At 46.9% G+C, this 26,799-nt stretch overlaps 1 protein-coding gene across 1 annotated transcript in view; it reads right to left on the bottom strand.

Annotated features, from left to right (window-relative positions):
• The window catches only part of LOC147701266 (IgGFc-binding protein-like), a 933,218-nt gene that overhangs the window by 148,603 nt on the left and 757,816 nt on the right, over nucleotides 1-26,799 (bottom strand). The window contains exon 25 of the mRNA XM_086929331.1: nucleotides 18,552-18,751. Coding sequence (XP_086785457.1) covers nucleotides 18,552-18,751 — 200 coding nt within the window. The remainder of the gene's footprint in view (nucleotides 1-18,551; nucleotides 18,752-26,799) is intronic.

Below are 26,799 nucleotides of genomic sequence, written 5' to 3'. Positions count from 1 at the left end.
ACAAGGGCTCCAGGAGCTCCTGGCTGAGTATGCAAAAGACCACCCCTCTGAGCAGGGTGACACCAACACAGAGGAAGAAGAGAGGGAAGAGGGGGAGGATTGAAGGATGAAGGTCCGAATTCCCCTCTTATTATAGGCCTATACATATATATATATATATATATATATATATATATATATATAATACCTTTCCCTGGTATATCACGATTTTTATATCAAAAAACCAGTAACGAGGAGGTGGCGATTCCGCCGGGAGCCCGCCGTTGCAAGCGGCTTAAGCTAGCCAAATTCTGTGTGTTGTTATATATATATATATATATATATATATATATATATATATATATATCCACACCAAACCCATCCAAAAAGGAACAGGTCCGACACATGCTCGGTGATTCTGAGTTCATTTTTATTAAAAGTAGGCTCTGTTGCTGAATTAGCGAAACGCTAGGGCAGACGCGTTTCAGCCTTGCGGCTTTCTTCAGTGCCCGCTTCACTATGAATGAAAAAACGCCGTAGGGGTTCGTGATTTAAAAGTCCAAAAGAACTTGTCTGATTGGCCCAACCTCCTCGGCTTCCACCTCCGTCTCTCCCACACTGATCCAGGACGGAGTTTTGATGTCTCCCACTGAGGCTGCGGTTACAGTGAACTGCGTTCTCTAACATCCAGTGATGTCCCAAACACAATTTGGCAGTGGCAGGCATTCTACTCCGATGAATCACGGCGGGGGCAGTGATGATAAAAATTAGTTCGAGTCACCTTCACGCAGCGGCCCGATACAGACCGCCGCATGCTTTCTCCCCATGCAGTCTCCGACTCAGGTGAGTTCTCCTTGACCATCCGGGGGGCGCCGCGTTGTTTCTTCGAGAAACCACACCACTCTTTTGCAAGTAGACGCGGAGCTCCTGAACGAAAGGCGTGCCGGATACACGGTACTTGCAGACCGTTCACATCTCCACACCAAACCCATCCAAAAAGGAACAGGTCCGACACATGCTCGGTGATTCTGAGTTCATTTTTATTAAAAGGAGGCTCTGTTGCTGAATTAGCGAAACGCTAGGGCAGACGCGTTTCAGCCTTGCGGCTTTCTTCAGTGCCCGCTTCACTATGAATGAAAAAACGCCGTAGGGGTTCGTGATTTAAAAGTCCAAAAGAACTTGTCTGATTGGCCCAACCTCCTCGGCTTCCACCTCCGTCTCTCCCACACTGATCCAGGACGGAGTTTTGATGTCTCCCACTGAGGCTGCGGTTACAGTGAACTGCGTTCTCTAACATCCAGTGATGTCCCAAACACAATTTGGCAGTGGCAGGCATTCTACTCCGATGAATCACGGCGGGGGCAGTGATGATAAAAATTAGTTCGAGTCACCTTCACGCAGCGGCCCGATACAGACCGCCGCATGCTTTCTCCCCATGCAGTCTCCGACTCAGGTGAGTTCTCCTTGATCATCCGGGGGGGCGCCGCGTTGTTTCTTCGAGAAACCACACCACTCTTTTGCAAGTAGACGCGGAGCTCCTGAACGAAAGGCGTGCCGGATACACGGTACTTGCAGACCGTTCACATCTCCACACCAAACCCATCCAAAAAGGAACAGGTCCGACACATGCTCGGTGATTCTGAGTTCATTTTTATTAAAAGGAGGCTCTGTTGCTGAATTAGCGAAACGCTAGGGCAGACGCGTTTCAGCCTTGCGGCTTTCTTCAGTGCCCGCTTCACTATGAATGAAAAAACGCCGTAGGGGTTCGTGATTTAAAAGTCCAAAAGAACTTGTCTGATTGGCCCAACCTCCTCGGCTTCCACCTCCGTCTCTCCCACACTGATCCAGGACGGAGTTTTGATGTCTCCCACTGAAGCTGCGGTTACAGTGAACTGCGTTCTCTAACATCCAGTGATGTCCCAAACACAATTTGGCAGTGGCAGGCATTCTACTCCGATGAATCACGGCGGGGGCAGTGATGATAAAAATTAGTTCGAGTCACCTTCACGCAGCGGCCCGATACAGACCGCCGCATGCTTTCTCCCCATGCAGTCTCCGACTCAGGTGAGTTCTCCTTGACCATCCGGGGGGGCGCCGCGTTGTTTCTTCGAGAAACCACACCACTCTTTTGCAAGTAGACGCGGAGCTCCTGAACGAAAGGCGTGCCGGATACACGGTACTTGCAGACCGTTCACATCTCCACACCAAACCCATCCAAAAAGGAACAGGTCCGACACATGCTCGGTGATTCTGAGTTCATTTTTATTAAAAGGAGGCTCTGTTGCTGAATTAGCGAAACGCTAGGGCAGACGCGTTTCAGCCTTGCGGCTTTCTTCAGTGCCCGCTTCACTATGAATGAAAAAACGCCGTAGGGGTTCGTGATTTAAAAGTCCAAAAGAACTTGTCTGATTGGCCCAACCTCCTCGGCTTCCACCTCCGTCTCTCCCACACTGATCCAGGACGGAGTTTTGATGTCTCCCACTGAGGCTGCGGTTACAGTGAACTGCGTTCTCTAACATCCAGTGATGTCCCAAACACAATTTGGCAGTGGCAGGCATTCTACTCCGATGAATCACGGCGGGGGCAGTGATGATAAAAATTAGTTTGAGTCACCTTCACGCAGCGGCCCGATACAGACCGCCGCATGCTTTCTCCCCATGCAGTCTCCGACTCAGGTGAGTTCTCCTTGACCATCCGGGGGGGCGCCGCGTTGTTTCTTCGAGAAACCACACCACTCTTTTGCAAGTAGACGCGGAGCTCCTGAACGAAAGGCGTGCCGGATACACGGTACTTGCAGACCGTTCACATCTCCACACCAAACCCATCCAAAAAGGAACAGGTCCGACACATGCTCGGTGATTCTGAGTTCATTTTTATTAAAAGGAGGCTCTGTTGCTGAATTAGCAAAACGCTAGGGCAGACGCGTTTCAGCCTTGCGGCTTTCTTCAGTGCCCGCTTCACTATGAATGAAAAAACGCCGTAGGGGTTCGTGATTTAAAAGTCCAAAAGAACTTGTCTGATTGGCCCAACCTCCTCGGCTTCCACCTCCGTCTCTCCCACACTGATCCAGGACGGAGTTTTGATGTCTCCCACTGAGGCTGCTGGTTACAGTGAACTGCGTTCTCTAACATCCAGTGATGTCCCAAACACAATTTGGCAGTGGCAGGCATTCTACTCCGATGAATCACGGCGGGGGCAGTGATGATAAAAATTAGTTCGAGTCACCTTCACGCAGCGGCCCGATACAGACCGCCGCATGCTTTCTCCCCATGCAGTCTCCGACTCAGGTGAGTTCTCCTTGACCATCCGGGGGGGCGCCGCGTTGTTTCTTCGAGAAACCACACCACTCTTTTGCAAGTAGACGCGGAGCTCCTGAACGAAAGGCGTGCCGGATACACGGTACTTGCAGACCGTTCACATCTCCACACCAAACCTATCCAAAAAGGAACAGGTCCGACACATGCTCGGTGATTCTGAGTTCATTTTTATTAAAAGGAGGCTCTGTTGCTGAATTAGCAAAACGCTAGGGCAGACGCGTTTCAGCCTTGCGGCTTTCTTCAGTGCCCGCTTCACTATGAATGAAAAAACGCCGTAGGGGTTCGTGATTTAAAAGTCCAAAAGAACTTGTCTGATTGGCCCAACCTCCTCGGCTTCCACCTCCGTCTCTCCCACACTGATCCAGGACGGAGTTTTGATGTCTCCCACTGAGGCTGCTGGTTACAGTGAACTGCGTTCTCTAACATCCAGTGATGTCCCAAACACAATTTGGCAGTGGCAGGCATTCTACTCCGATGAATCACGGCGGGGGCAGTGATGATAAAAATTAGTTCGAGTCACCTTCACGCAGCGGCCCGATACAGACCGCCGCATGCTTTCTCCCCATGCAGTCTCCGACTCAGGTGAGTTCTCCTTGACCATCCGGGGGGGCGCCGCGTTGTTTCTTCGAGAAACCACACCACTCTTTTGCAAGTAGACGCGGAGCTCCTGAACGAAAGGCGTGCCGGATACACGGTACTTGCAGACCGTTCACATCTCCACACCAAACCTATCCAAAAAGGAACAGGTCCGACACATGCTCGGTGATTCTGAGTTCATTTTTATTAAAAGGAGGCTCTGTTGCTGAATTAGCGAAACGCTAGGGCAGACGCGTTTCAGCCTTGCGGCTTTCTTCAGTGCCCGCTTCACTATGAATGAAAAAACGCCGTAGGGGTTCGTGATTTAAAAGTCCAAAAGAACTTGTCTGATTGGCCCAACCTCCTCGGCTTCCACCTCCGTCTCTCCCACACTGATCCAGGACGGAGTTTTGATGTCTCCCACTGAGGCTGCGGTTACAGTGAACTGCGTTCTCTAACATCCAGTGATGTCCCAAACACAATTTGGCAGTGGCAGGCATTCTACTCCGATGAATCACGGCGGGGGCAGTGATGATAAAAATTAGTTCGAGTCACCTTCACGCAGCGGCCCGATACAGACCGCCGCATGCTTTCTCCCCATGCAGTCTCCGACTCAGGTGAGTTGTCCTTGACCATCCGGGGGGGGCGCCGCGTTGTTTCTTCGAGAAACCACACCACTCTTTTGCAAGTAGACGCGGAGCTCCTGAACGAAAGGCGTGCCGGATACACGGTACTTGCAGACCGTTCACATCTCCACACCAAACCCATCCAAAAAGGAACAGGTCCGACACATGCTCGGTGATTCTGAGTTCATTTTTATTAAAAGGAGGCTCTGTTGCTGAATTAGCGAAACCCTAGGGCAGACGCGTTTCAGCCTTGCGGCTTTCTTCAGTGCCCGCTTCACTATGAATGAAAAAACGCCGTAGGGGTTCGTGATTTAAAAGTCCAAAAGAACTTGTCTGATTGGCCCAACCTCCTCGGCTTCCACCTCCGTCTCTCCCACACTGATCCAGGACGGAGTTTTGATGTCTCCCACTGAGGCTGCGGTTACAGTGAACTGCGTTCTCTAACAACCAGTGATGTCCCAAACACAATTTGGCAGTGGCAGGCATTCTACTCCGATAAATCACGGCGGGGGCAGTGATGATAAAAATTAGTTCGAGTCACCTTCACGCAGCGGCCCGATACAGACCGCCGCATGCTTTCTCCCCATGCAGTCTCCGACTCAGGTGAGTTCTCCTTGACCATCCGGGGGGGCGCCGCGTTGTTTCTTCGAGAAACCACACCACTCTTTTGCAAGTAGACGCGGAGCTCCTGAACGAAAGGCGTGCCGGATACACGGTACTTGCAGACTGTTCACATCTCCACACCAAACCCATCCAAAAAGGAACAGGTCCGACACATGCTCGGTGATTCTGAGTTCATTTTTATTAAAAGGAGGCTCTGTTGCTGAATTAGCGAAACGCTAGGGCAGACGCGTTTCAGCCTTGCGGCTTTCTTCAGTGCCCGCTTCACTATGAATGAAAAAACGCCGTAGGGGTTCGGGATTTAAAAGTCCAAAAGAACTTGTCTGATTTGCCCAACCTCCTCGGCTTCCACCTCCGTCTCTCCCACACTGATCCAGGACGGAGTTTTGATGTCTCCCACTGAGGCTGCGGTTACAGTGAACTGCATTCTCTAACATCCAGTGATGTCCCAAACACAATTTGGCAGTGGCAGGCATTCTACTCCGATGAATCACGGCGGGGGCAGTGATGATAAAAATTAGTTCGAGTCACCTTCACGCAGCGGCCCGATACAGACCGCCGCATGCTTTCTCCCCATGCAGTCTCCGACTCAGGTGAGTTCTCCTTGACCATCCGGGGGGGCGCCGCGTTGTTTCTTCGAGAAACCACACCACTCTTTTGCAAGTAGACGCGGAGCTCCTGAACGAAAGGCGTGCCGGATACACGGTACTTGCAGACCGTTCACATCTCCACACCAAACCCATCCAAAAAGGAACAGGTCCGACACATGCTCAGTGATTCTGAGTTCATTTTTATTAAAAGGAGGCTCTGTTGCTGAATTAGCGAAACGCTAGGGCAGACGCGTTTCAGCCTTGCGGCTTTCTTCAGTGCCCGCTTCACTATGAATGAAAAAACGCCGTAGGGGTTCGTGATTTAAAAGTCCAAAAGAACTTGTCTGATTGGCCCAACCTCCTCGGGTTCCACCTCCGTCTCTCCCACACTGATCCAGGACGGAGTTTTGATGTCTCCCACTGAGGCTGCGGTTACAGTGAACTGCGTTCTCTAACATCCAGTGATGTCCCAAACACAATTTGGCAGTGGCAGGCATTCTACTCCGATGAATCACGGCGGGGGCAGTGATGATAAAAATTAGTTTGAGTCACCTTCACGCAGCGGCCCGATACAGACCGCCGCATGCTTTCTCCCCATGCAGTCTCCGACTCAGGTGAGTTCTCCTTGACCATCCGGGGGGGCGCCGCGTTGTTTCTTCGAGAAACCACACCACTCTTTTGCAAGTAGACGCGGAGCTCCTGAACGAAAGGCGTGCCGGATACACGGTACTTGCAGACCGTTCACATCTCCACACCAAACCCATCCAAAAAGGAACAGGTCCGACACATGCTCGGTGATTCTGAGTTCATTTTTATTAAAAGGAGGCTCTGTTGCTGAATTAGCGAAACGCTAGGGCAGACGCGTTTCAGCCTTGCGGCTTTCTTCAGTGCCCGCTTCACTATGAATGAAAAAACGCCGTAGGGGTTCGTGATTTAAAAGTCCAAAAGAACTTGTCTGATTGGCCCAACCTCCTCGGCTTCCACCTCCGTCTCTCCCACACTGATCCAGGACGGAGTTTTGATGTCTCCCACTGAGGCTGCGGTTACAGTGAACTGCGTTCTCTAACATCCAGTGATGTCCCAAACACAATTTGGCAGTGGCAGGCATTCTACTCCGATGAATCACGGCGGGGGCAGTGATGATAAAAATTAGTTCGAGTCACCTTCACGCAGCGGCCCGATACAGACCGCCGCATGCTTTCTCCCCATGCAGTCTCCGACTCAGGTGAGTTCTCCTTGACCATCCGGGGGGGCGCCGCGTTGTTTCTTCGAGAAACCACACCACTCTTTTGCAAGTAGACGCGGAGCTCCTGAACGAAAGGCGTGCCGGATACACGGTACTTGCAGACCGTTCACATCTCCACACCAAACCCATCCAAAAAGGAACAGGTCCGACACATGCTCGGTGATTCTGAGTTCATTTTTATTAAAAGGAGGCTCTGTTGCTGAATTAGCGAAACGCTAGGGCAGACGCGTTTCAGCCTTGCGGCTTTCTTCAGTGCCCGCTTCACTATGAATGAAAAAACGCCGTAGGGGTTCGTGATTTAAAAGTCCAAAAGAACTTGTCTGATTGGCCCAACCTCCTCGGCTTCCACCTCCGTCTCTCCCACACTGATCCAGGACGGAGTTTTGATGTCTCCCACTGAGGCTGCGGTTACAGTGAACTGCGTTCTCTAACATCCAGTGATGTCCCAAACACAATTTGGCAGTGGCAGGCATTCTACTCCGATGAATCACGGCGGGGGCAGTGATGATAAAAATTAGTTCGAGTCACCTTCACGCAGCGGCCCGATACAGACCGCCGCATATATATATATATATATATATATATATATATATATATATATATATATATATTGTTAGCATGATGTAGCTATATAGTTAGTTTGTCCGTATGATGAGTATATTGATTAGTTAGTTTTGTATGGGAAAATACACATTATTCCCGTATATTCTCTGATGTTTAGTCAGTTAAAGAGCCAACTCCATTTTGTGTCCTTAGATCGACTTCAGGCCAGGAACACTTGACTTTCTGCCTAAGTAAGCAAAGTCCCTGGCTTTGAGTTATGGAGAGGCAGCTGAAGATGGGTTGCTTCTTCTTTGCATTAAAACCTTAGAGGTTGCAAGTGGGTGAGAACCTGATAAGCACATTCCTGGAGGTGCCATGTGAGTCCTCCCGAGCGTTAGGCAGAAGGGAGCCAACTTCTTTGACCTTGCTATAATGAACAGAGCTATTCTGAATATTCTTTGTGTGCCATATATGGTCTTTCCTATGAAACACCTGCACCAACTTGTATTTTTCCTTTCTAGGGTAATGACTTGAGACTGTACCAGTATATATGTTGTCTCCTGATTTTGTGCCGGCAGTCTTCTCTGCAACCTTTGAGGGGTGAGGTTGAGAGAGGCTCCACTTCGAAGTGCTTGTATAATAAACAATTGAACTTTCTTCACTGCCAAGTGACTGATTATTGGTAATTGGTAATGGTGGGCTATTGGTAAGTACAGCTCCATAGGTTATTTAGTTTTTCGGTACTTCAAGATAATGGTCCCACCCATCCTTAGGGAAGAATGGGTCTCTGTACCCTTAATTCCAAGAGCCAACCTTTGGGAGCCTGGGAACGACACAGATGGACTGAGCCCCAGAGAACCCATTGGGAGAAGTCCAAATGCAGAGGACAACTTTCTAGCAAAGTTGGCCAAGAGATTAGACCTAGAGACCAGGCTCCTTGCTCTAGAAAAAGAAAGAAAAGAGATGGGCCTAGCCCCCATCTCTGGTAGCAGCAATACCAATAACAAGGATAGAGAGCAATCTTATGCTCCTAAAATCCCCAAAGGGATTGTCCCTAATTGTTCCTAAGCGCCTGAAACCCTCTGGGTATGTAGTGCGCTATATAAATTCTATGACTTGACTTGACTTGACATGACATCACCAAATGGTTCCCAGCCTTTGAGAGGGCTTTTGATATCAGACAGCTAAAGACACCTCTCTGGGGGGCCCTCCTGTGGGAACTGTTCTCTGGTAACTGCAGAGACAGACTTCTAAACCTCTCTGGGACAGATGACGGGTCCAATGACCTCATGAAGAAGACTCTGATTGAGGGATTTGGACTCGCTACTGAGGAGTACAGGATTAGGTTCAGGGGTGCTCACAAAACCCAGACCCAATCCTGGATAGATTTTGTAGACTACTCAGTAAAGACACTGGATGGTTGGTTAACTGGACACAATGTGCATTACTTTACTGGACTGTATAATTTGTTTATAAAGGAACACATTTTGAGTAATTGCACAAATGAAAAGTTGCATCAGCATTTGGTAGACCTAGGTCTAATTTCGCCCCAAGAATTGGAAAAAAGGCAGACCACTGGATCACGACTAGGGTGACAAGGACAGCCACTGGGAGTGACCAAAAGAAGGTGGTCAACCCCCCCCCATGGGAAAGGTGGTGGGAATCCCCAAGATAAAAAGTCTGAGTCTTCCAAAGGGCCCCAAAAACCTGTTCAGGTGGGTGGGTCCCAATCTACTCCCTATGTGCCTCAGCCCTATAGGGGAAGAAATTTGATCCGATCAAGGCCTATTATAACAACTGTAAGATGTTGGGACATTTAACTGTAGACAAGAACTGCCCCCACAACAAAGCCCCTAAGGCACCTATTCCAGCTACTCCAGGGACAGTAAATCTACAGATGTGATCACAGGAGTGCCCAAAGCAAATCTGGGAATACACTCAAGCTAGTCTAGTCTCCTTGGGGAATATGGAGGTTGCCAGTGTAACAAATATCTACAATACCCCTCCATTAATGGAACTTAAGTGGAAGCCCTGAGAGATACAGGTGCCAGCATCACTATGGTAAAGGAAAAGCTGGTTTCCGCAGAGCAATACCAGGTTGGGAAAACGTACCCAGTCACCAATGCTGACAGCATTACCACCCAACGCCCTCTAGCTATGGTGACATTAGGATGGGGGGAGGTTACTGGCCTGAAACTTGTAGTGGTCTCACCACAATTGCCAGCTGACTGTCTGCTTGAAAATGACCTGGAGACCTCAGCCTGGGCTGAAGTTGATAAAGTAACCCATGCAGCCATGCTGGGTATCCCACGACTAGCATGTGTCCAAACCAGAGTAAAGAGCAAAAAGAAGGGTGAACAAGTGAGGTTGGAGCCTGAAGGTATGGCCCAACCAACCAAGAGAAAAAGCAAGAAGACTGGGGAACCAGCTTCTACACAGCCTGCCTCTCAGGACCCCTCCCCTCAGGGAGGGGACTTGGAAACCCTAGAGGGAACTGAGACTATGGAGCTTGAGCCTTACCAGGCTGGACTCCTGGGTCCAGGGGGACCCACTAGGGAAGATCTGTGCAAGGGTCAGCGAGACAGCCCCACTATTGAAAGCCTGAAGCAGCAAGCAGCTGCAGAAGCAAAGGGAGATGTCAATGGTACCCACAGAGCTTATTGGGAAGAGGGATTACTGTATGCTGAGGCAAGAAACCTCAATCCTGGAGCTACCTGGAGTGTGATAGTGCCACAGAAGTACAGGGAGTTCCTCCTAACTTTAGCTCATGACATCCCCCTAGCTGGACACCAGGGGCAAACCAAAACTTGGGAAAGTCTGGTTAGCCACTTTTACTGGCCCCAGATGAACCAAAAACTGAAGGTGTTTGTGAGCTCCTGTGTTACCTGTCAGGCCAGTGGCAAGACAGGTGGCAAACCAAAGGCCCCCTTGATACCACTGCCAGTGGAGGGGGTGAACTTTGAAAGGGTAGGTGTGGACATTGTGGACCCCCTTGAACCTCCCACAGCCTCAGGGAACAAATTCATTCTAGTAGTAGTGGATCATGCTACTAGGTTCCCTGAAGCATATTCCCTTAGGGTTACTACAGCTCCTGCAGTACCCAAGGACCTCCTAGGTGTATTCACCAGGGTAGGGTTTACTAAGGAGGTGGTTTCAGACAGAGGTACCAACTTCATATCTGCTTACCTGAAACACATGAGGAAGAAGTGTGGGTGCAGTAAAAGTTCACTACCCCATGCCACCCACAAACCAATGGTCTTGTAGAAAGGTTCAACAAGACATTGAAAGGTATGATCATGGGGCTCCCTGAAAAACTCAAAAGGAGATGGGATGTCCTTTTGCCATGCCTGCTTTTCGCTTATAGGGAAGTGCCACAGAAGGGAGTGGGGCTTCACCCTATGAATTTCTGTTTGGTCATCCTGTAAGGGGACCACTTTGTCTTGTAAAGGAGGGTTGGGGAGGCCTCTCCAACAACCCAAACAGGACATTGTGGACTTTGTGCTTGGCCTAAGGTCTAGAATGGCTGAGTACATGGATAAGGCATCCAAAAATCTTGAGGCGAGCCAGGAGCTGCAGAAGCACTGGTATGACCAAAAAGCTGCCATGGTTGAATTTCAACCTGGGCAACAGGTGTGGTTTTTGGAGCCAGTGGCCCAAGGGCTCTCCAGGACAGATGGAGTGGCCCTTACCCTATCCTAGAGAAAAAGAGTGAGGCCACTTACTTAGTGGACCTGGGAACCAGCAGGACACCCAAAAGGGTTATCCATGTGAACCGCCTCAAACTCTACAATGACAGGGCTGACCTCACCATGCTGATGGTGACTGATGCGGAACAAGAAGCAGAGAGTGAACCTCTCCCTGATCTCCTCTCTACCAGCCCAAAAGATGGGTCAGTGGATGGAGTATTCTTTTCAGACACCCTCACTCCACAACAGTCTTTTCCTTGACCCCTGGTCTGACCAGCTGATGTACCCATGATGTGGACACTTGTGACAGTAACCCTGTCAAAAACAAAATCTATCGACAATCAGACCAAGTCAAGGAAAGCATCAAAGCTGAAGTAAGCAAGATGCTGGAGCTAGGGGTGATTGAGCCCTCTGAGAGCCCCAGGGCAAGCCCAGTGGTTCTAGTCCACAAACCTCATCAACAGGGAGGAAAGAGAGAAATTATGTTCTGTGTGGACTACAGGGGGTTCAACTCTGTCACCAAGACAGATGCTCACCCCATTCTAAGAGCAGATGAGTTGATAGACTAACTAGGGGCAGCCACATTTCTAAGCACCTTTGACTGAACTGCAGGGTACTGGCAAATTGGCATGGCCCCAGGAGCCAAAGAGAAAACAGCATTCTCCACCCCTGATGGGCACTATCAGTTTACTGTGATGCCCTTTGGGTTAAAGAATGCCCCTGCCACCTTCCAGAGGTTGGTGAATCAAGTCCTGACTGGGTTGGAATCCTTCAGTGCAGCCTATCTTGATGATATTGCTGTCTTTAGCTCCACCTGGCAGGATCACCTGATCCATCTTTGGAAGGTTCTGCAAGCCCTGCAATCTGCAGGACTGGCTATCAAGGCATCCAAATGCCAGATAGGGCAGGGCACTGTGGTGTACTTGGGCCACATTGTTGGTGGAGGCCAGGTCTAACCCTTACAGGCCAAGATCCAGAGCATCCTGAACTGGGCAGCTCCAACCACCCAGACTCAAGTCAGGGCATTCCTTGGCTTGACTGGATGTTACAGAAAGTTTGTGAAATTATATGGGTCTATTGTGACTCCCCTCACAGAACTCACCTCCAATAAAATGCTCAAGAAAATGAACTGGACTGTTAGCTGCTAAAAGGCTTTTGACACCCTGAAAGAAGCAATCGGCTCAGCACCCATTCTAAAAGCACCAGACTGCTCCACGCAGTTCCTAGTGCAGACGGATGCCTCAGAGCTGGGGATAGGAGCAGTCCTCTTCCAGATCAATGAGGAAGGACAAGACCAACCTGTTGCTTTCATAAGTAGGAGGCCACTCCCCAGAGAGCAGCATTGGAGTGCCATTGAGAGGGAGGCCTTTCCTGTGGTTTGGTCCCTGAAGAAGTTGAGGCCCTACCTGTTTGGGACTCACTTCCTGGTTCAAACTGACCACTGACCTCTCGGATGGCTAATGCAAATGAAAGGGGAAAATCCAAAACTACTGAGATGGTCCATCTCCCTACAGGGTGCAGACTTTGAGGTGGAACACCGACCAGGGACTGCCCATTCCAATGCACATGGACTTTCCAGGTTCTTCCACTTAGACAATGAAGCCTCCCCAGGGCAAGGTTAGTCTCATCACCTTTCGCTTGGGGGGGGGTGGGGGGGGGTGCGAAAGTGCCATCTTTCTTGCCTTGGTATGCCCCCACTTTTTTCTGAATTGCTGATGTGCTTTGACTGAGTGTGCCCTGGGTCCCTGCCAATCAGGTACCCAGGGCCTGTGTTCCTTCCCTAAAAAGAAAAGCTATGCTGAAACAAAATACCCAGGGCATGGTGACCAGAGAAGACCCCTGAGGGCTGCAGCACTTATTGTGCCACCCTCAGAGGCCTTGTACCCTGGCACCCAAACACTGCCTTTGCAGGCTGAGTGCCTAAGTACAGAACTAAAACTAGAGTCGACATGGCACACATCCCTGGGTGCCATGCCCACAGAACCCACTGCCCTGGCATACTTCAGTCACCCCTCAAGCTGGGTGCCCTATGCCAGAGGTGAGGGCACAGGTGCATGAGCCCTGTGCCCCTGCCGTACCTAAGGCCATTCCTGGGCACGGTAAGTGCAGTATTGCCATTTAAGAGTATATGGTGCTGGGAGGTTGTCATTTACAAACTCCACAGCACCATAATGGCTTCACTGAAGACTGACAAGTTTGGTACCAAACTTCTCAGCACATTAAACCCGCACTGATGCCAATGTGGGATTTAATGTAAAATGCACAAGAGGGCATCTTAGAGATGCCCTCCAAAACCCGAACCTACAATCCACGTCTGGGCTGAGTAGCTGCAGAGGCTGCCACGCAGCAGAAATGTTGCTGGACCCCTGGGTGGAGCCCCCCGCTCTACGGGGCCTGCAACAATGCACATCCTGGGCGAGGTGCTATGTCTCTTCCCCCAGGATGGACAGGGGGAAGCTTCAAAGGCATACCGCCTCTGTGAGCTTCTCCAGGCCATTTTGCGGTACGCAGCAACTGGCACCCCACCCGTTCTACCCCCACTCAGGTGGGAAGAGTGGCAGGAAAAACTACGTCAGGAAGGAGGGTGTGCCAACCTTTGCCAACTCCACCCCCTCAGGTGGAGAAGGCGAGGTGAAGCAAGACCCCGAGCTTCAGCCATCTTGTAGATGGGGAGCCCTGCCCAATCCCAGCTAGGCTCCTGCCCCCCTCCCACAGGAGAGGAGCAGGCTAGGGGGTGTCCTCACCCCAGGACAGTGACCCATTGGTCCCTACCCTTGCCCTACCTGTAACACCCTTAAATTTTGTATTGAGGGGCTCCCCGAACCTTCCTTCCTCAGATCCCGATATCAATAGAAGAAAAAAGATCAAGACAAAGAAGACCCGCAGCGCAGCTGCTAACAGGACAATAACCACTGACTTGGCCCCAGCACTACCGGCATGTTGATCCTGGAACCTGCTCCTCCCTAATCCCGGCACCCTCCGCGGACAGCAACCTTTGGACACCCAGAGGACCTGCCTGCCTTGACACTCTCGAAGATTGGGACTCCCACCAGCAGAGGCTCTGCAGCAACAACCCAACTGGTGCTCACCAGGAAGCTCCGGACCAGCCCACTCTGCACCAGCTGAGCTCCGGCCGGGCCAACACAAACCAAGACCACGAGGATGTCCCCCGGCAACTGGGACCCGAAGTCCAGTGCCCAAAGACCCTCCTCGACGAACCAGCCGAAGCCTGCAGACTCAGGACCAGGGGCCACCCCAACCGCAATCAGCCGAGAATAAGCTTTTCCGACCCCCAAAGACACCCCTGCACCCGGCACCCCACGGCCCCCTGTGCCTCCCTGTGGGGTACCTACCTGTGCTCCAGGATCCCAAGTTACCTCTCAAAGTGCTGGTCTCCCCTGGAGAGTCATCGTCCCCGAGCCTGCAGCCTTTGTTCTTTTTTCAAGATCCTCATTGGATAACATTGAGCGCCCGATGGCTCAAAAGCACCCTGCATCCAGCCGCCTGAGTGCCGCTGGCTGTGACCTCTTTGCCCTATCCTACTTCCCCCCTTGCCGTGAGAAAGTGACCAGGAGCCCAGAGCTGCGTTGCCTGCTAGCCAGCAGCCACCAACCGAAGGCCCCCTTTCCCTCATTGGATAACATTGGGCCTACCTACTTCTGCACCCAGCTGCCCCTGTGCTGCTGGGACTGAACTAACTGTACTCACCTGACCCTGAGGGACCCCTGAGTCTATGCCCAGAACCCTAACTTCACCAACCAAGTACTCACCTGGTAACCGGTAATTCACTTTCCTGCCATTTGATAACATTGACCCATTTTGACTCTAAATTTTTTTGTGTGAAGTTTTGAAAACTGAGAATAATCCTATAAAATCAGCCGAGGTCCGAATTCGAAAATACTCACCTGTGAGCAGGAGAGAAGCCAGTACTGTACCTTTCAGCCCAGTACTGAACCGCAAAAGTAATCCCTAGTGGGGTGACTAGTAACCTGTATTTTTTCCATAGGATCCCATTGTCTGCTTTTCTATGAAATTTCTTTTGTGTCTACTTTTGAAAACTGCAAATATTCTTTATAAATCGCACAAATTACTGAAACGCAATTACCTACTTGTTTTGAGTTAAGCCCCCAGTGCTGGCCCTAGGAGACTAGTGCTGGGTTACAAAAGTAATGCGATCGTACTTTACCTGTAACCTGAATTTTCTCCCATTGAATAACATTGTTTTATGTGTGAAGTTTTAACCTCATCGATGCTTGGGATATTCTTCTCCTGTACTGGGCCATAATAGAACTGGGTGTCAGCTCGTCATGAGCACACGAGCACCGCGCCTCATGACGAGTTGAGCTCGTCATGATCATCGAAGGGGTTAAAACAGCTTTATATTCAGGAAAAATCATCAATGTAACTAAAACGTTTTTACTAATCTGGTTTCAGCTTAGACCCCAGGACTGAATCTAAGATCTAGTCCTGGAACTACCAAAGTAATCCATAAAGTAATCAACTGTACATTCCTATGAAAAGCCCATTGAGCTCAATGCTAGAGTGTGTTTCAGAACTGTGTTGCTTATTAGCTATCCTGTAATTATTGAGTGTACACACTTATTGCTCCTCTGCAAAGTATTTACATGAGAGTACTCGTAACTGGAAAAGTATATTTTTACAACTGTTGGTTCTAGAAATAAAACAACTATATCTAAGGATATAACAACAATTGGCCTGGAGTTCAATTCTTGAGTGTGTGAAACCTTTTGCTGACTGTGTACAACAAATGTTTTACACTGTCCTCTGGTACTGCCTTACTGCTCGACCAAGCTACCACTTTGGAGAGTAAGGTCAGTTCTGACTTTAGCCTCTGTTATACTTTTGGGGTTTGTGGACTCTATACACACTGTACTGCCTTATTGTCCAGTATATATAGAGCTACTTTCTCACAACAGGCAAACACTGTTTATCTCAAAGTTAAAAAAAGAAGGAAGATCAAAACAGTGATTCGGACACTGTTTAAGTTGGTGTACATGCAATGGTGATTTGCACACAAGATATTATATTTTTTTTAAAATGCAAACGTTTTAACTATAATAAGCATTTGCTGCCATCTCATGTGCATTTAAGGAATAACAGGTTAAAGGAATATATTTAAACAATAGATATTGAAGAAGCAGAAAAAAGTTGTAGGATATTGAAAAAATATATACATATTTACAAATAGATTCTAATATATATGTATTTTTCCTTAAAGATATATGAGAAAGCAATAGGAGCATGTAGGTATAGAAGACTATATTTGAAGTTTAAGAATCTTAGCATCAACATGATGGATATCTATTTGCGCGACCCATTTGTTCTTCATTGTCATTCAAAAAAATACAAGAGAGGCTTTTGCCATGCCGAAACCCAACACTAACATTCAGAGATTACATTCTTTATTAACAATAGAATATTTACGGCATTTTTATTTTTTATTTTGCTTTTTGTTTTGAAGGATAGAGGTGTTGTATTAGCCTGCAAAGTGCATTGAAAGGCTATTGTTGTATTAGCCTGAAAAGTGTATTGAAAGGCTATGGGGTTATGAGGTCATAGTGGGTTTATTATAACGCAAATTTTGTATTTATGTTGTGGGTTGGAATGTTGGTGGCAGATAAAAATCTGCAATCATCCGTTCAGCTATGTTTCCCCTTGTGGACTTAATTAAGTATACTTCATACATCAGTTTAATTAATTAATTAATGAGTAAGTTTACCAGATGGCTCCATGTCTTGGATTTACCTTTAAAAAAATTATAGTAATATAATATATTTAATCCTGTGGCTTTAGAGTACAAATCGAAGAATGAATGAGGCTGCCAAAGGACAGTCCAAACTCTAGCATCACATCCTTGGTAACGTTGAGTTAATCTGGTATGTTTTAGAGGTGGGTGTGCCACTCAAAGCTCGAGCCAAATGCCTAGCTTTGTCTCAGATCAGGGGCCTCTGGGAGCCTCAAGCCCGAAACTAGCTGAGCTTTCATACAAGGCGATATGGACTGGTGGCTAAAGCTGCAGGCCATGTATCATTGGGGTCGGGTTTTGAATGCCAGCCTCTGCTAAGAATCCCAACCAAAACTGTGCGTGCTGAAAAAAAGAACAGGTAAAGTAGTTTGTATCTGTAGCACTCTTCTGTCCTTGGGGAAGGCTCCTGATATATGAAAGGGCCCAAAATGAAATGTGGAATTTCCCTCTCTCTAAAACTGTAAACTAATTCTCCCAGAACTAGGTACCAAGGGGCAGATTTATGTCGGACTTGCGCCACGTTTACGCCGCCGATGCGTGACGCAACGGCGCAGAAACGTGGCGCATCCCTGCGACCTATTTACAACGTGACGCATTTAGGCAGATGGGTCACGTTGTAAAGCCCTGCACCACATGGAACCTGCGTCAGGTTTCATGTGGGCCTTCTGTCGCAGGGTTGGCGTTCCCTCGTAGGAAAGCCCCGTAAAACTGACGCAGTGAAATCTACAAGATTTCACTGAGTCAGTTTTACGACGCTGCTGCGTCAAATCCTTACGCCTGCTTGAAGCAGGCGTAAGGAGTGACGCACCACGTTATGTATGGGTGGCCTCTGTACATTGCAGGAGTTGCATCGCACTTGCGACGCTACTCCAGCAATGCGCCGCCCGTACACCACAAGATGCGTCACGCATCTCCCCTTCCTTGCACCATGGTGCGCCGCATTGTAAATGCGGCGCATCTGTGGTGCCACAAGGAGGGAATTGCGTGATGCATCAGTTCTGGCGCATCCCTGCTGATTTGCAGAGATGCGCCAGGACTCATAAATCTGCCCCAAAGTATTTGCCTTTGGAGGCAGAATGAGACACCAACCTAGTGATTGAATTTCAGTGTGTGAAACTGAAAAATTTGGGATGCTTCCTTGCTTGAACAAATTGTGTGATCCTAGGCAATTCCTCTGAACACATATTTTGTTCATTATCACATATGAGAGCATCTTGAAATACTTGAGTTCAGGATGCATGTGGTACAAAAAAATCTTGAGTTTGATTTTATAACCTGTAAAGTTGCTCTATTCATAATAGGAATCTTGGCCAGGTATACTATATACATGAAAATAAATTTGCCTCTTATGTTACTAATAACAATTTGCATTCAGGGTGTGGTAGGATATGTTTCCCAGTTCTTGTTTGAAAAGCTCCCAGTTTTAATACATACTTTATTAATACTTTAATAAATGCTTTTGTAGACACAGAGATCAAAAGATTAGCTCAGTATCACATGATGCTGAGTCAAGTGTTGAGGCCAGGATTAGAGGCTGGCAGCTCCAGTCAGTGGGGCACATCCTATCTAAGTGATCTTCAGTGCTAGGTTCAGCACTTACCTTGAAATACCTTCCGTTGTACACGCAGCCACAGTCGTTCATGGACACGCAGCTGTTCCCGTCAAAGAAAAAGCCATCTTCACATTCACATCCCTCAAAACACCCTTTAGTGCACTTGGACCCTCCAGCAAGAAGCGAACAGCAGATAGCACAGGTCGATGTGCAGAGGGAGTAATGGCTCCTGGGTCCACAGGTAAAAGCTGCAGGGCAAAAACGAAAACAAAATGAAAAATTATTTTTACCAGCCTTTGCAAATCCATATCTGGTCATACTTTTCAGAATATCTTTTTCTGAATTATTATTCAAATCATTAGCACTTGCCCCTGGTATCTGTAAAATTCCTAAAGGAACACACATTGACAAAATCAATATGTTAACAAGTGGCTGACAGTTTTTTGGCTGTGTCAATACTTGGTTATGGTTTTTGGAAAACATTTTTTGTTGGGGGAGCTTATGGGCACCATACCAACTTTTTTTTTAAATGGCCAAAAGTAAAAAGGCCTCATTTATGAGGCTGTGCGTCACTTTTGCGCCGCAGGTGCGTCACTTTTTGTGACGCACCAGTGGTGTAAAAAATGCGTCTTGTTGCACCATATTTACAAAGTGACGCATCTAGGTAGATGCGTCACTTGTAAACCCCTGCGCCACATTATACCTGCGCCAGGTATAATGTATGCAAGGGGCGCGTATTGACGCAAGAAAGGGTCATGGAAGTGACGCAGTGAAATCTATGAGATTTCACTGCGCCACTCAAATGCGTCAAAATCGTACACCTGCCTCACAGCAGGCGTAAGACTGACGCAAGCCCTTTCACATGGGACTTGCTCCATGTGAAAGGAGACATTGCAGGAGTTGCGTCACTTTTGTGACACACTCCAGCTATGCATCACTTTTGCACTTACAGCTACGTCAGCTATACTGACGTATCTGTAACTCCTTACGACATGATGCGTCATACTGTAAACATGACGCATCATTGGTGTCGCAAGGAGGGCGCAATGAAAAGTGATGCATCGCTGTTTTCACGCAGCGATGCATCACTTTTCATAAATGAGGCCCAAAATATTTTGTTGATAATAAAAAGCACACATTGCCATAGTAGTCCTCAGCACTAAAGGAAACTGCTTTATGTGTGGTTGAACTCCTACTAAAAGTGCAGAATGTTGTCACTTATAATGAAATTAGCCAATGGCTGAAGTGGACTGATCTATTGCCTCATGCAGTATTATGTATTGGGCAGAAGAAAAATGTGAATAACACAATAGGCCAATGGATGAAGAAAGCTGGATGAATTCCTGTACGTAGGGACACTGGAATTATACAGCAGAAAAGGAACAAATTATGCGACACAACTGACTAAATTATGCAGCAAGCAAAGGAGTATTATACAGCTAAAGGTGGAACATTTTGTGATGGAAAAAGCTTTTGCCTCATTAGTACCAGTTAAAACTCTAATACAGCAATAAGCAACAGAAAAAGTGACAAGTCCACATTTTAATTAACTTTTATTCCATTTGAGCTATGCATCAGATGATGGATTATGTGTGAAAAATACAGCATTCCATAAGTGTGCAAAAAACACTGTGGCCACGGAATTTCATAATTCTAGTGACCCTGCCTTCAAATATGTTTAATATCCATTCAATTCATGTAATATTAAATTACCTTGTCTAACTCTAGACCTAACAAGAAAGTTTTCAATTTTATGCAACATTAGTTAAAAAAAACTGGAAGTTGTCTAGACGTGGCTATCCTTAGACTTTCTTTGGATTTAAAACCAGATGAAAACACTGTTGAAAGTAATTTTTTTTCAAATAAAATTAGGACACCTTGATCGTGTGATGGGGTGAATTCAGTTTAGATGCATTTGGGTGTGACCTTCACATCTGGTATCGAAAGGTACTGTATTAATCTGAAAAGTATACAACTGAAAATAATCTAATAATCATTTAATAAATCTAGTTTACCGAAAAGCAAAGTGTTGGCATACAAACCATGCTCATTCACTTGTTTCTAACCATAATCACACTTTTCCCCTTGTTATCCCCTTCCATTTCTCTCTTTAAGTTTAGTCTTTTTAGGTCTGAGATTAGCAAAGACCTTTTGATTTGAAAAAGAATCTGGAGGGTTGCGTCACTTTTGCACCCCATTGCGATGCGACCCTTAAGATGTGGTTTATCAAGCCATGCAAGGCCCCCTTGCATGACCCTGGGTGGCTTGATAAATCCAGTGCTTAATTTGTAAAATATTAGGTGCAGGTGCTCAGATATTTTTAGGAGGCCAGACCCACTTCCCCTGGCCCCACCCACTTACTCTATTGACTCCATCCACATCCTGAACTGACACTACAGAAAGCCAGGGGTAGTGGCAGTGCATGTAAAAAACTGTGAGTGCCACAAAACACGTACAACAGACGAGGCATGTCCCAGGCATCACTGCCATGGGGATTCTACAAGAGGTTGAAAATCAGTATTGGTCCTAAGGTTAAGCTCACTTTCTGATAAATGTAGCAGCATGGAGGATGGTTCTAATTATGTTAGATGAAGATTGAAAATTATCGGTCCATAGAAGTATATGGAAAAAAACCCCTTTCCTTGAGAAATGAGTTTGGGGGACATCCTTCGAGAGCCCGAGCATGTGTGTGGGTGTGGTTTAAAAGTTTAAATACCCAAAAGTGTCATTCTGGAGATCTGCACATAAGGTAGAAGGGCCTGCAATGTGAATGAAACATCTGCCTCGTGCCGATCGTTCAAATATTTTATTTTATAGCCTCAGATTAAAAACCTCTTCAATTCTATTCTGTCTTTGGAACGTTCTTGTGTAAGTAAGTACGTAAGTAAAATTTATTTGCACAATCAATTAAAATCATTGCAATGTACGCACTCATAATTGGCCGATTAAAAAAAGGCAATTTGCAGATCTGATAAAAAAGTCAGTGAATTTGTGAGGTAAAAAAAAAAGAAAAGAAAAAAAAGATGTGTCACTTAGGGGAACTAAAGCTCAGTCTTGGTCAGATGGTAAGATCAATGAATTAATTTCTGTGATAAACTTTACAAAACGCGTCGCCATCTGAGGTGAATCGCCCCTCATGCATACATCGAGTGCTTCTTGGCATGTCCGGATGTTAAGGAAACCCAAATTGGGCGAAGCCAAAAAATTCTTTGGGCTTGTAAACGTTGACAAATGCACAAAATGTGAATGAGATTTTCCTCTTCCTGATTACAGAAGCGGCATTGGGAAGAAACTTCTTTCTTATATCCTTGGCTGAACTTATATGCCTTTAGCGGAATTAAGCCAAAACAGAATCTCATTAATTGGGGAGTTTTACATGAGATTTCATGGGGGATGTAAGATAGGGCGGTAACATTTTTGGGGCAGACAGTTTGGACGCCCAGGAACCATGGAAGAGCTGTAGTACTTGTTGCGCATCGAGGTAATTTGATAGAATTTTGGCTTGTTTGGTCAAAAGCTTCGATTTCGCCTCAATGGGCAGCCAAGTTGACCATATGTCCTTTGCTTTAAGGGATTCGAGACAAAAGAGAATTCCTTTCGGATTTAGGCATGGGAGGTCGAGTTTGGCAATTGGAAAACCCTACGGAAGCAAGATGATTGCGCTCTGTCTAACCAATTATTCATTTTGTCTTTAAAGATTATTGCGCCGAAAGAGATTGTAGGAAGGAATTTTGAAGCAATCAGTTTTATTAGTGGGACAAAGTCCTGGGAGTGGAGAGCACTCTTCGTTCTTATGAAAGCCCCCTCCAGGCTACAAGCAACTGCCTGCATTTCAGTTGTATGCACGGATGGTCTCCATTTGTGATCGATCCAAAGGCGCAGATACTTGTATGCAATGACAGTTTCCAATGGCTTCCCTTTGATAAACCACGTGGTCTTTTTTATCTTCGCGGAAGAGAAGTGTGGCTCACTGGTTAGAGCAGGCAGACCCTGAAGCAGAGGTCAGACCCGGGACCAGTGTTCAATTCCCGAAGCGGCAGGGTCTTGAGCTCAAATGTCCATGGACTCGATAATTCTCGCTTCGGTGCTTGACCTTATCATGGGTTCACACTCTGCAACTCCGGGCATTAAGCTTGCTTAATCTCCACAACGGCCCCCGCGGCGGGATGCCTGGCTTTCACCTTGGGGATGCCCTGTAGGGGCTATCTCACAGGGAAAAGCCAGGACGGGTTCCCAAGGCAAGCGCCGAGATACCTCCCCTGTGATTGAGCGCTATATAAGAACATACAAAAAAAAAGATATTGCCATTACTTTGGTCTTTATGGCATTTATCTCTAACATATTGATGTTACAGTACTGGGCAAGGGAGTCAAGCAGTCTTTGAAGGCCCACCTGGGTTTGGTCTAGGAGAATGGTATCATCTGCGTATTGCAGGGTTTGAAATTTTCTCTCATCGATTCTTGGGGGAAAGGCTCGAGAGCGGGACAGCCATTCAGGGAGGTCTGCAAGGTACAAGTTAAAGAGTAGAGGTGCAAGGGTGCAACCTTGTTTTAGACCTCTGCTAGTATAGATTTTATTAGAAGAGGACCATCTCGATGTAACTCTTACTTTAACCCAAGTGTCTGTATGTAGGGCTATTAGTGCTTTCAATAACGTCCGTGGGATACCCCATCTTGCCAATTTTTCCCAGAGTTTAGCTCAGATCATGCTATTGAAGGCTTTACGAAAGTCTATGAATCCTAAGTATAGCGACTTACCTTTTACGGCTATGGTGGTTTCCATCAAGTGGGCTATACAGATCAAATTATCTTCAATATGACTGCCTCTTTGGAAGCCAGTTTGGGTGAAAGGGATTAAGTTGTTATTTTCCACCCACTTTGTAAGTGCCGTTAAAAGGACGCTTGCGTATGCCTTCCCGTCCACATAAAGGAGGGCTATCATGCGATAATTGTCGGGATTAGAGCGCAAGCCTTTTTTATGGAAGTAGTGATCCTTGCCAAGAGACCGGGAAGGGGCTTCCCAGTGATGCGGCCTCAAAGAGCGGAGTCAACATCAAAGCCCATTTCTGGGCGGAGGCTTTGAATACTTGAGTGGGAATTCCGTTGGGTCCAGGGGCACCTCCTGAGCGCATTTTCTTTATTATTCCCGTTATTTCATCTGTGGTTATTTACGCGGGGGATTGTGTCATCCCGTGGGATTAATTGATCGAGGATGGAGAATGCTACTGCTGTTGGAGGCGTGCGGTGCTGTATAGAGAATTTTGACATAGGCCTCCCAATCAGCAGAAGAGATATTAGTTGCGGTGGGAGGTTTAGTGGTTTTGGTGGCCTTGTTTACCCAGTTCCAAAATTGTCTTAGGTCTTTAGATTTTATGATCTCAAAGGCTGTTGCCCAATGGAGCTCTTCTTCCAGTTTCTTTAGAATGAACCTGGCCTTCCTGTACTCTTTTCTGACGGCTGATATGTCACTCTTCAGATCTGCCTAACCAGGGCCATTGCTATGCTGAAAACACACTTAGAATAGAGTGAAACACCTATATACACTAGGGTACATAATAGGTTAGGGTACCCTATGATTGGCATGACCTCTCCAATATGGCCCTATTACATTATAGGGCAGGAGGAACAAAACTACCTTAAAATTCCCTGTGCATTAGAGGGCATGGAATTTTAGAGGCCAGCATCCCTTTCTGCAATTGCATATGTGCACTGCTGAGGCCCGAGGTCAGTTAAAAACAACCCTGTGTTGCAGGGCTGTTTTTAATATGTAAATTGAGCCCAAACTCGTCTTTGGTGTTTGAAGAACTTATAAATTAATAACCTACAATATTTTGGCATATACCCTGAGGGTCTCACCTAGGTGTCCCACTGGTGGGGCTCAGGCATTTACATGGAAGGCCCTTAAAAAAGAGGTTTGACATGCCCTGGGCTTAGTGAAATTGTACATTTCACTGCCCACATTGTAGTAAAGTTCATCCCAAAATCGAGTTTTGTGTTAGGATCACTGTGGAGTGAGAATTGGCAATATATGTACATATTCAGAGCCCCTAAAATCTCCCCTAGGTATTCGAGGGGTGGGGAGACCTGTAGATATACGCAGGGTTCTTATAAAATATGTTTAATAAGCCCTGGAGTTTGAAAAATTGCCAGTAGAATCAGAGCATTTCATTGAAGGACTCCCTAAAATTGTCTTGATAAATCCAACAATATACTATTGTTGACTTTATCCTGAAATGTACAGACAACAAGTTATACGATGTTTGGTCAGAGTTAAGTGGATTAGCCAGGCTACTTTGATAAGGTGATAAGAAGCCCCTGGGATAAGAGAGCCATTCTGGGTGGGTAGGGTTCTGCTGAACAGGAATGCCAGAGCCAGGGGTCGTAAACCATAATTTTCCATAGAAGGAGGAAACCAGTTTCAATTATACCCCTACTCTTTGGACCTAGCAATATGGCAGGTTTAAGTAAGGGAATGAGCAGGTGTCATAGGGAGAGAACATTTGAAGATGAGTCATCCTGGAGGTTGGTCTAGTTACCTCTTGCCTCTCTGCTGGAAATTCAGCCATATTACATTTTGAAAAACTAGTGCTTTCTGGGAGACGATTGTGCCACACTTTGGAGGAAATGGTCATACTCTGGGATTTTGTCCTGCATCTCATTGGACAGGAGTGCCCTCCTGTGTGACCCCAGAAAATACTAAATAAGTATCTGAGAGGGTCAATGCCTCTCAGATCTGCTGCTTGAAACTACAGCAGAAGGGTCCATGCTGAAAGTTTGATTTGCACCAACCAGGACCTGCACTCTGACTGACTGCACCTGCTTCACAATGTGAAACTACAGCCAGGTGGATCAAATCTGAATCTAAAGGACTAAAGAGTGGACTCCCTGCAAGCTACAGGTTAACAGAGCTCACCTGGACCAACGCCACCAGGAATCCCAAGCCTAGAAGTATTACAAGTGGATTTGTAAGGGTTTTGTCCTAGTGGAGTGTGGGAATCGAAGTCCCAAACTTTTAAGGACCATCAATGAGCTTCCAGACTCCTGGAGTAAGTGTTGGACACTTTGGGAACTTTCAACAAGAATTTCAGGAAGAAGTTCCCGAAGATTGAAAAGTTTGGAGCAACTTTGGAAAAAAGCTTCATAAGTAGACCAACTTGATCTGGCCACCCAAGCCGATGGCCTGCCATCCAGGTTTTTCCCGCTGAAAAGCTCCGGGTGTCCGACTTCCACAGTTTGACCAGGAGTTGGTGGAAACCCAAGCTAACGAACCTTCACCTAATCCGGCCTGGTAAAGAGCAATGAGGGACCCCTTGAGAAAAAGCTCCAGAAACGTTTCTAAGTCTGAACTTAGAAAAGGTGACCAGGAGCAACCACAAGAGTCAAGCCACCCTCCTTCAATTGCTAGCCGGCCTGGATCTCTGGTTCGTCCTGCTGGAATGCTTCAGAGGGCTGACTTCCATAGTGTTGACCAGGAGGTCATCACAAGGCAATCTGGCGAACCCTCACCTAATCGGGACTGTTATTGGTTTGAGCTTACAGGGACCCCAGAAAGAAAAGCTCCAGAAAGATGTCTAAGTCAGAAGGTAAAAACTTTGACCCAGGCTTACTGCTTGGGGATGCCGCGCAGGACTTCATCGTGGTCCGCCTGAAACTTTGCCTCTGTCTCAGTCTACCACAAACAGATGTCTCAATAGGTGCTATAGGATTTTAGGTACTATATAGTGCTAAATCTTTAATAATTCATATATCTCCGGTTCTCTACATTGGATTTTTTTTTATTTGGTGTCATTTTAAAAATAAAAATATTTCCTGTATGTATAAATTGGTGTTGGATTTGCATTGTGCGTTCTGTTTTCATTATGTACGGAATTGGTGTTTTAAAATACTTTACATACCCATCTTTGAAGTTAAGCCTGTCTGCTCGTAGCCGAGCTACCAAGGGTTGATCATGGGAATAATTTTTCAAGACCTATTCTGAGCCCTATATTGTGTTAGTGGCCTTATTGTCAGTGGTAGATAAATATTTACCACTAACATTAATCCACTTTCCAACACCAGGTCTTCAGCTACTTATGGAATTTAAGATGTGAGGAGGAGGCCCTGATGTGTTGGGGGAGGTCATTCCTGTTTTTGGCCTCTTGGTAGGAGAACGAACGACCTCCCATTCTGCTCCTGTGGATGTAAGGATTGCATGCGAGTGAGAGTGATGCTCAGCGAAATTGTTTTGTGGGTTAGTGGACGTGTAACCAGTGATTAATGAAGTTGTCATTTGTTTTTTTTACTATGTGCTCATGGAA

The sequence above is a fragment of the Lissotriton vulgaris genome, chromosome 7 (genome assembly GCF_964263255.1).
Source record: "Lissotriton vulgaris chromosome 7, aLisVul1.2, whole genome shotgun sequence".
Classification (NCBI taxonomy): Eukaryota; Metazoa; Chordata; class Amphibia; order Caudata; family Salamandridae; genus Lissotriton; species Lissotriton vulgaris.
The sequence above is the reverse complement of the archived record's forward strand: the minus strand, read 5'-3'. Positions and strand labels throughout refer to the sequence as shown.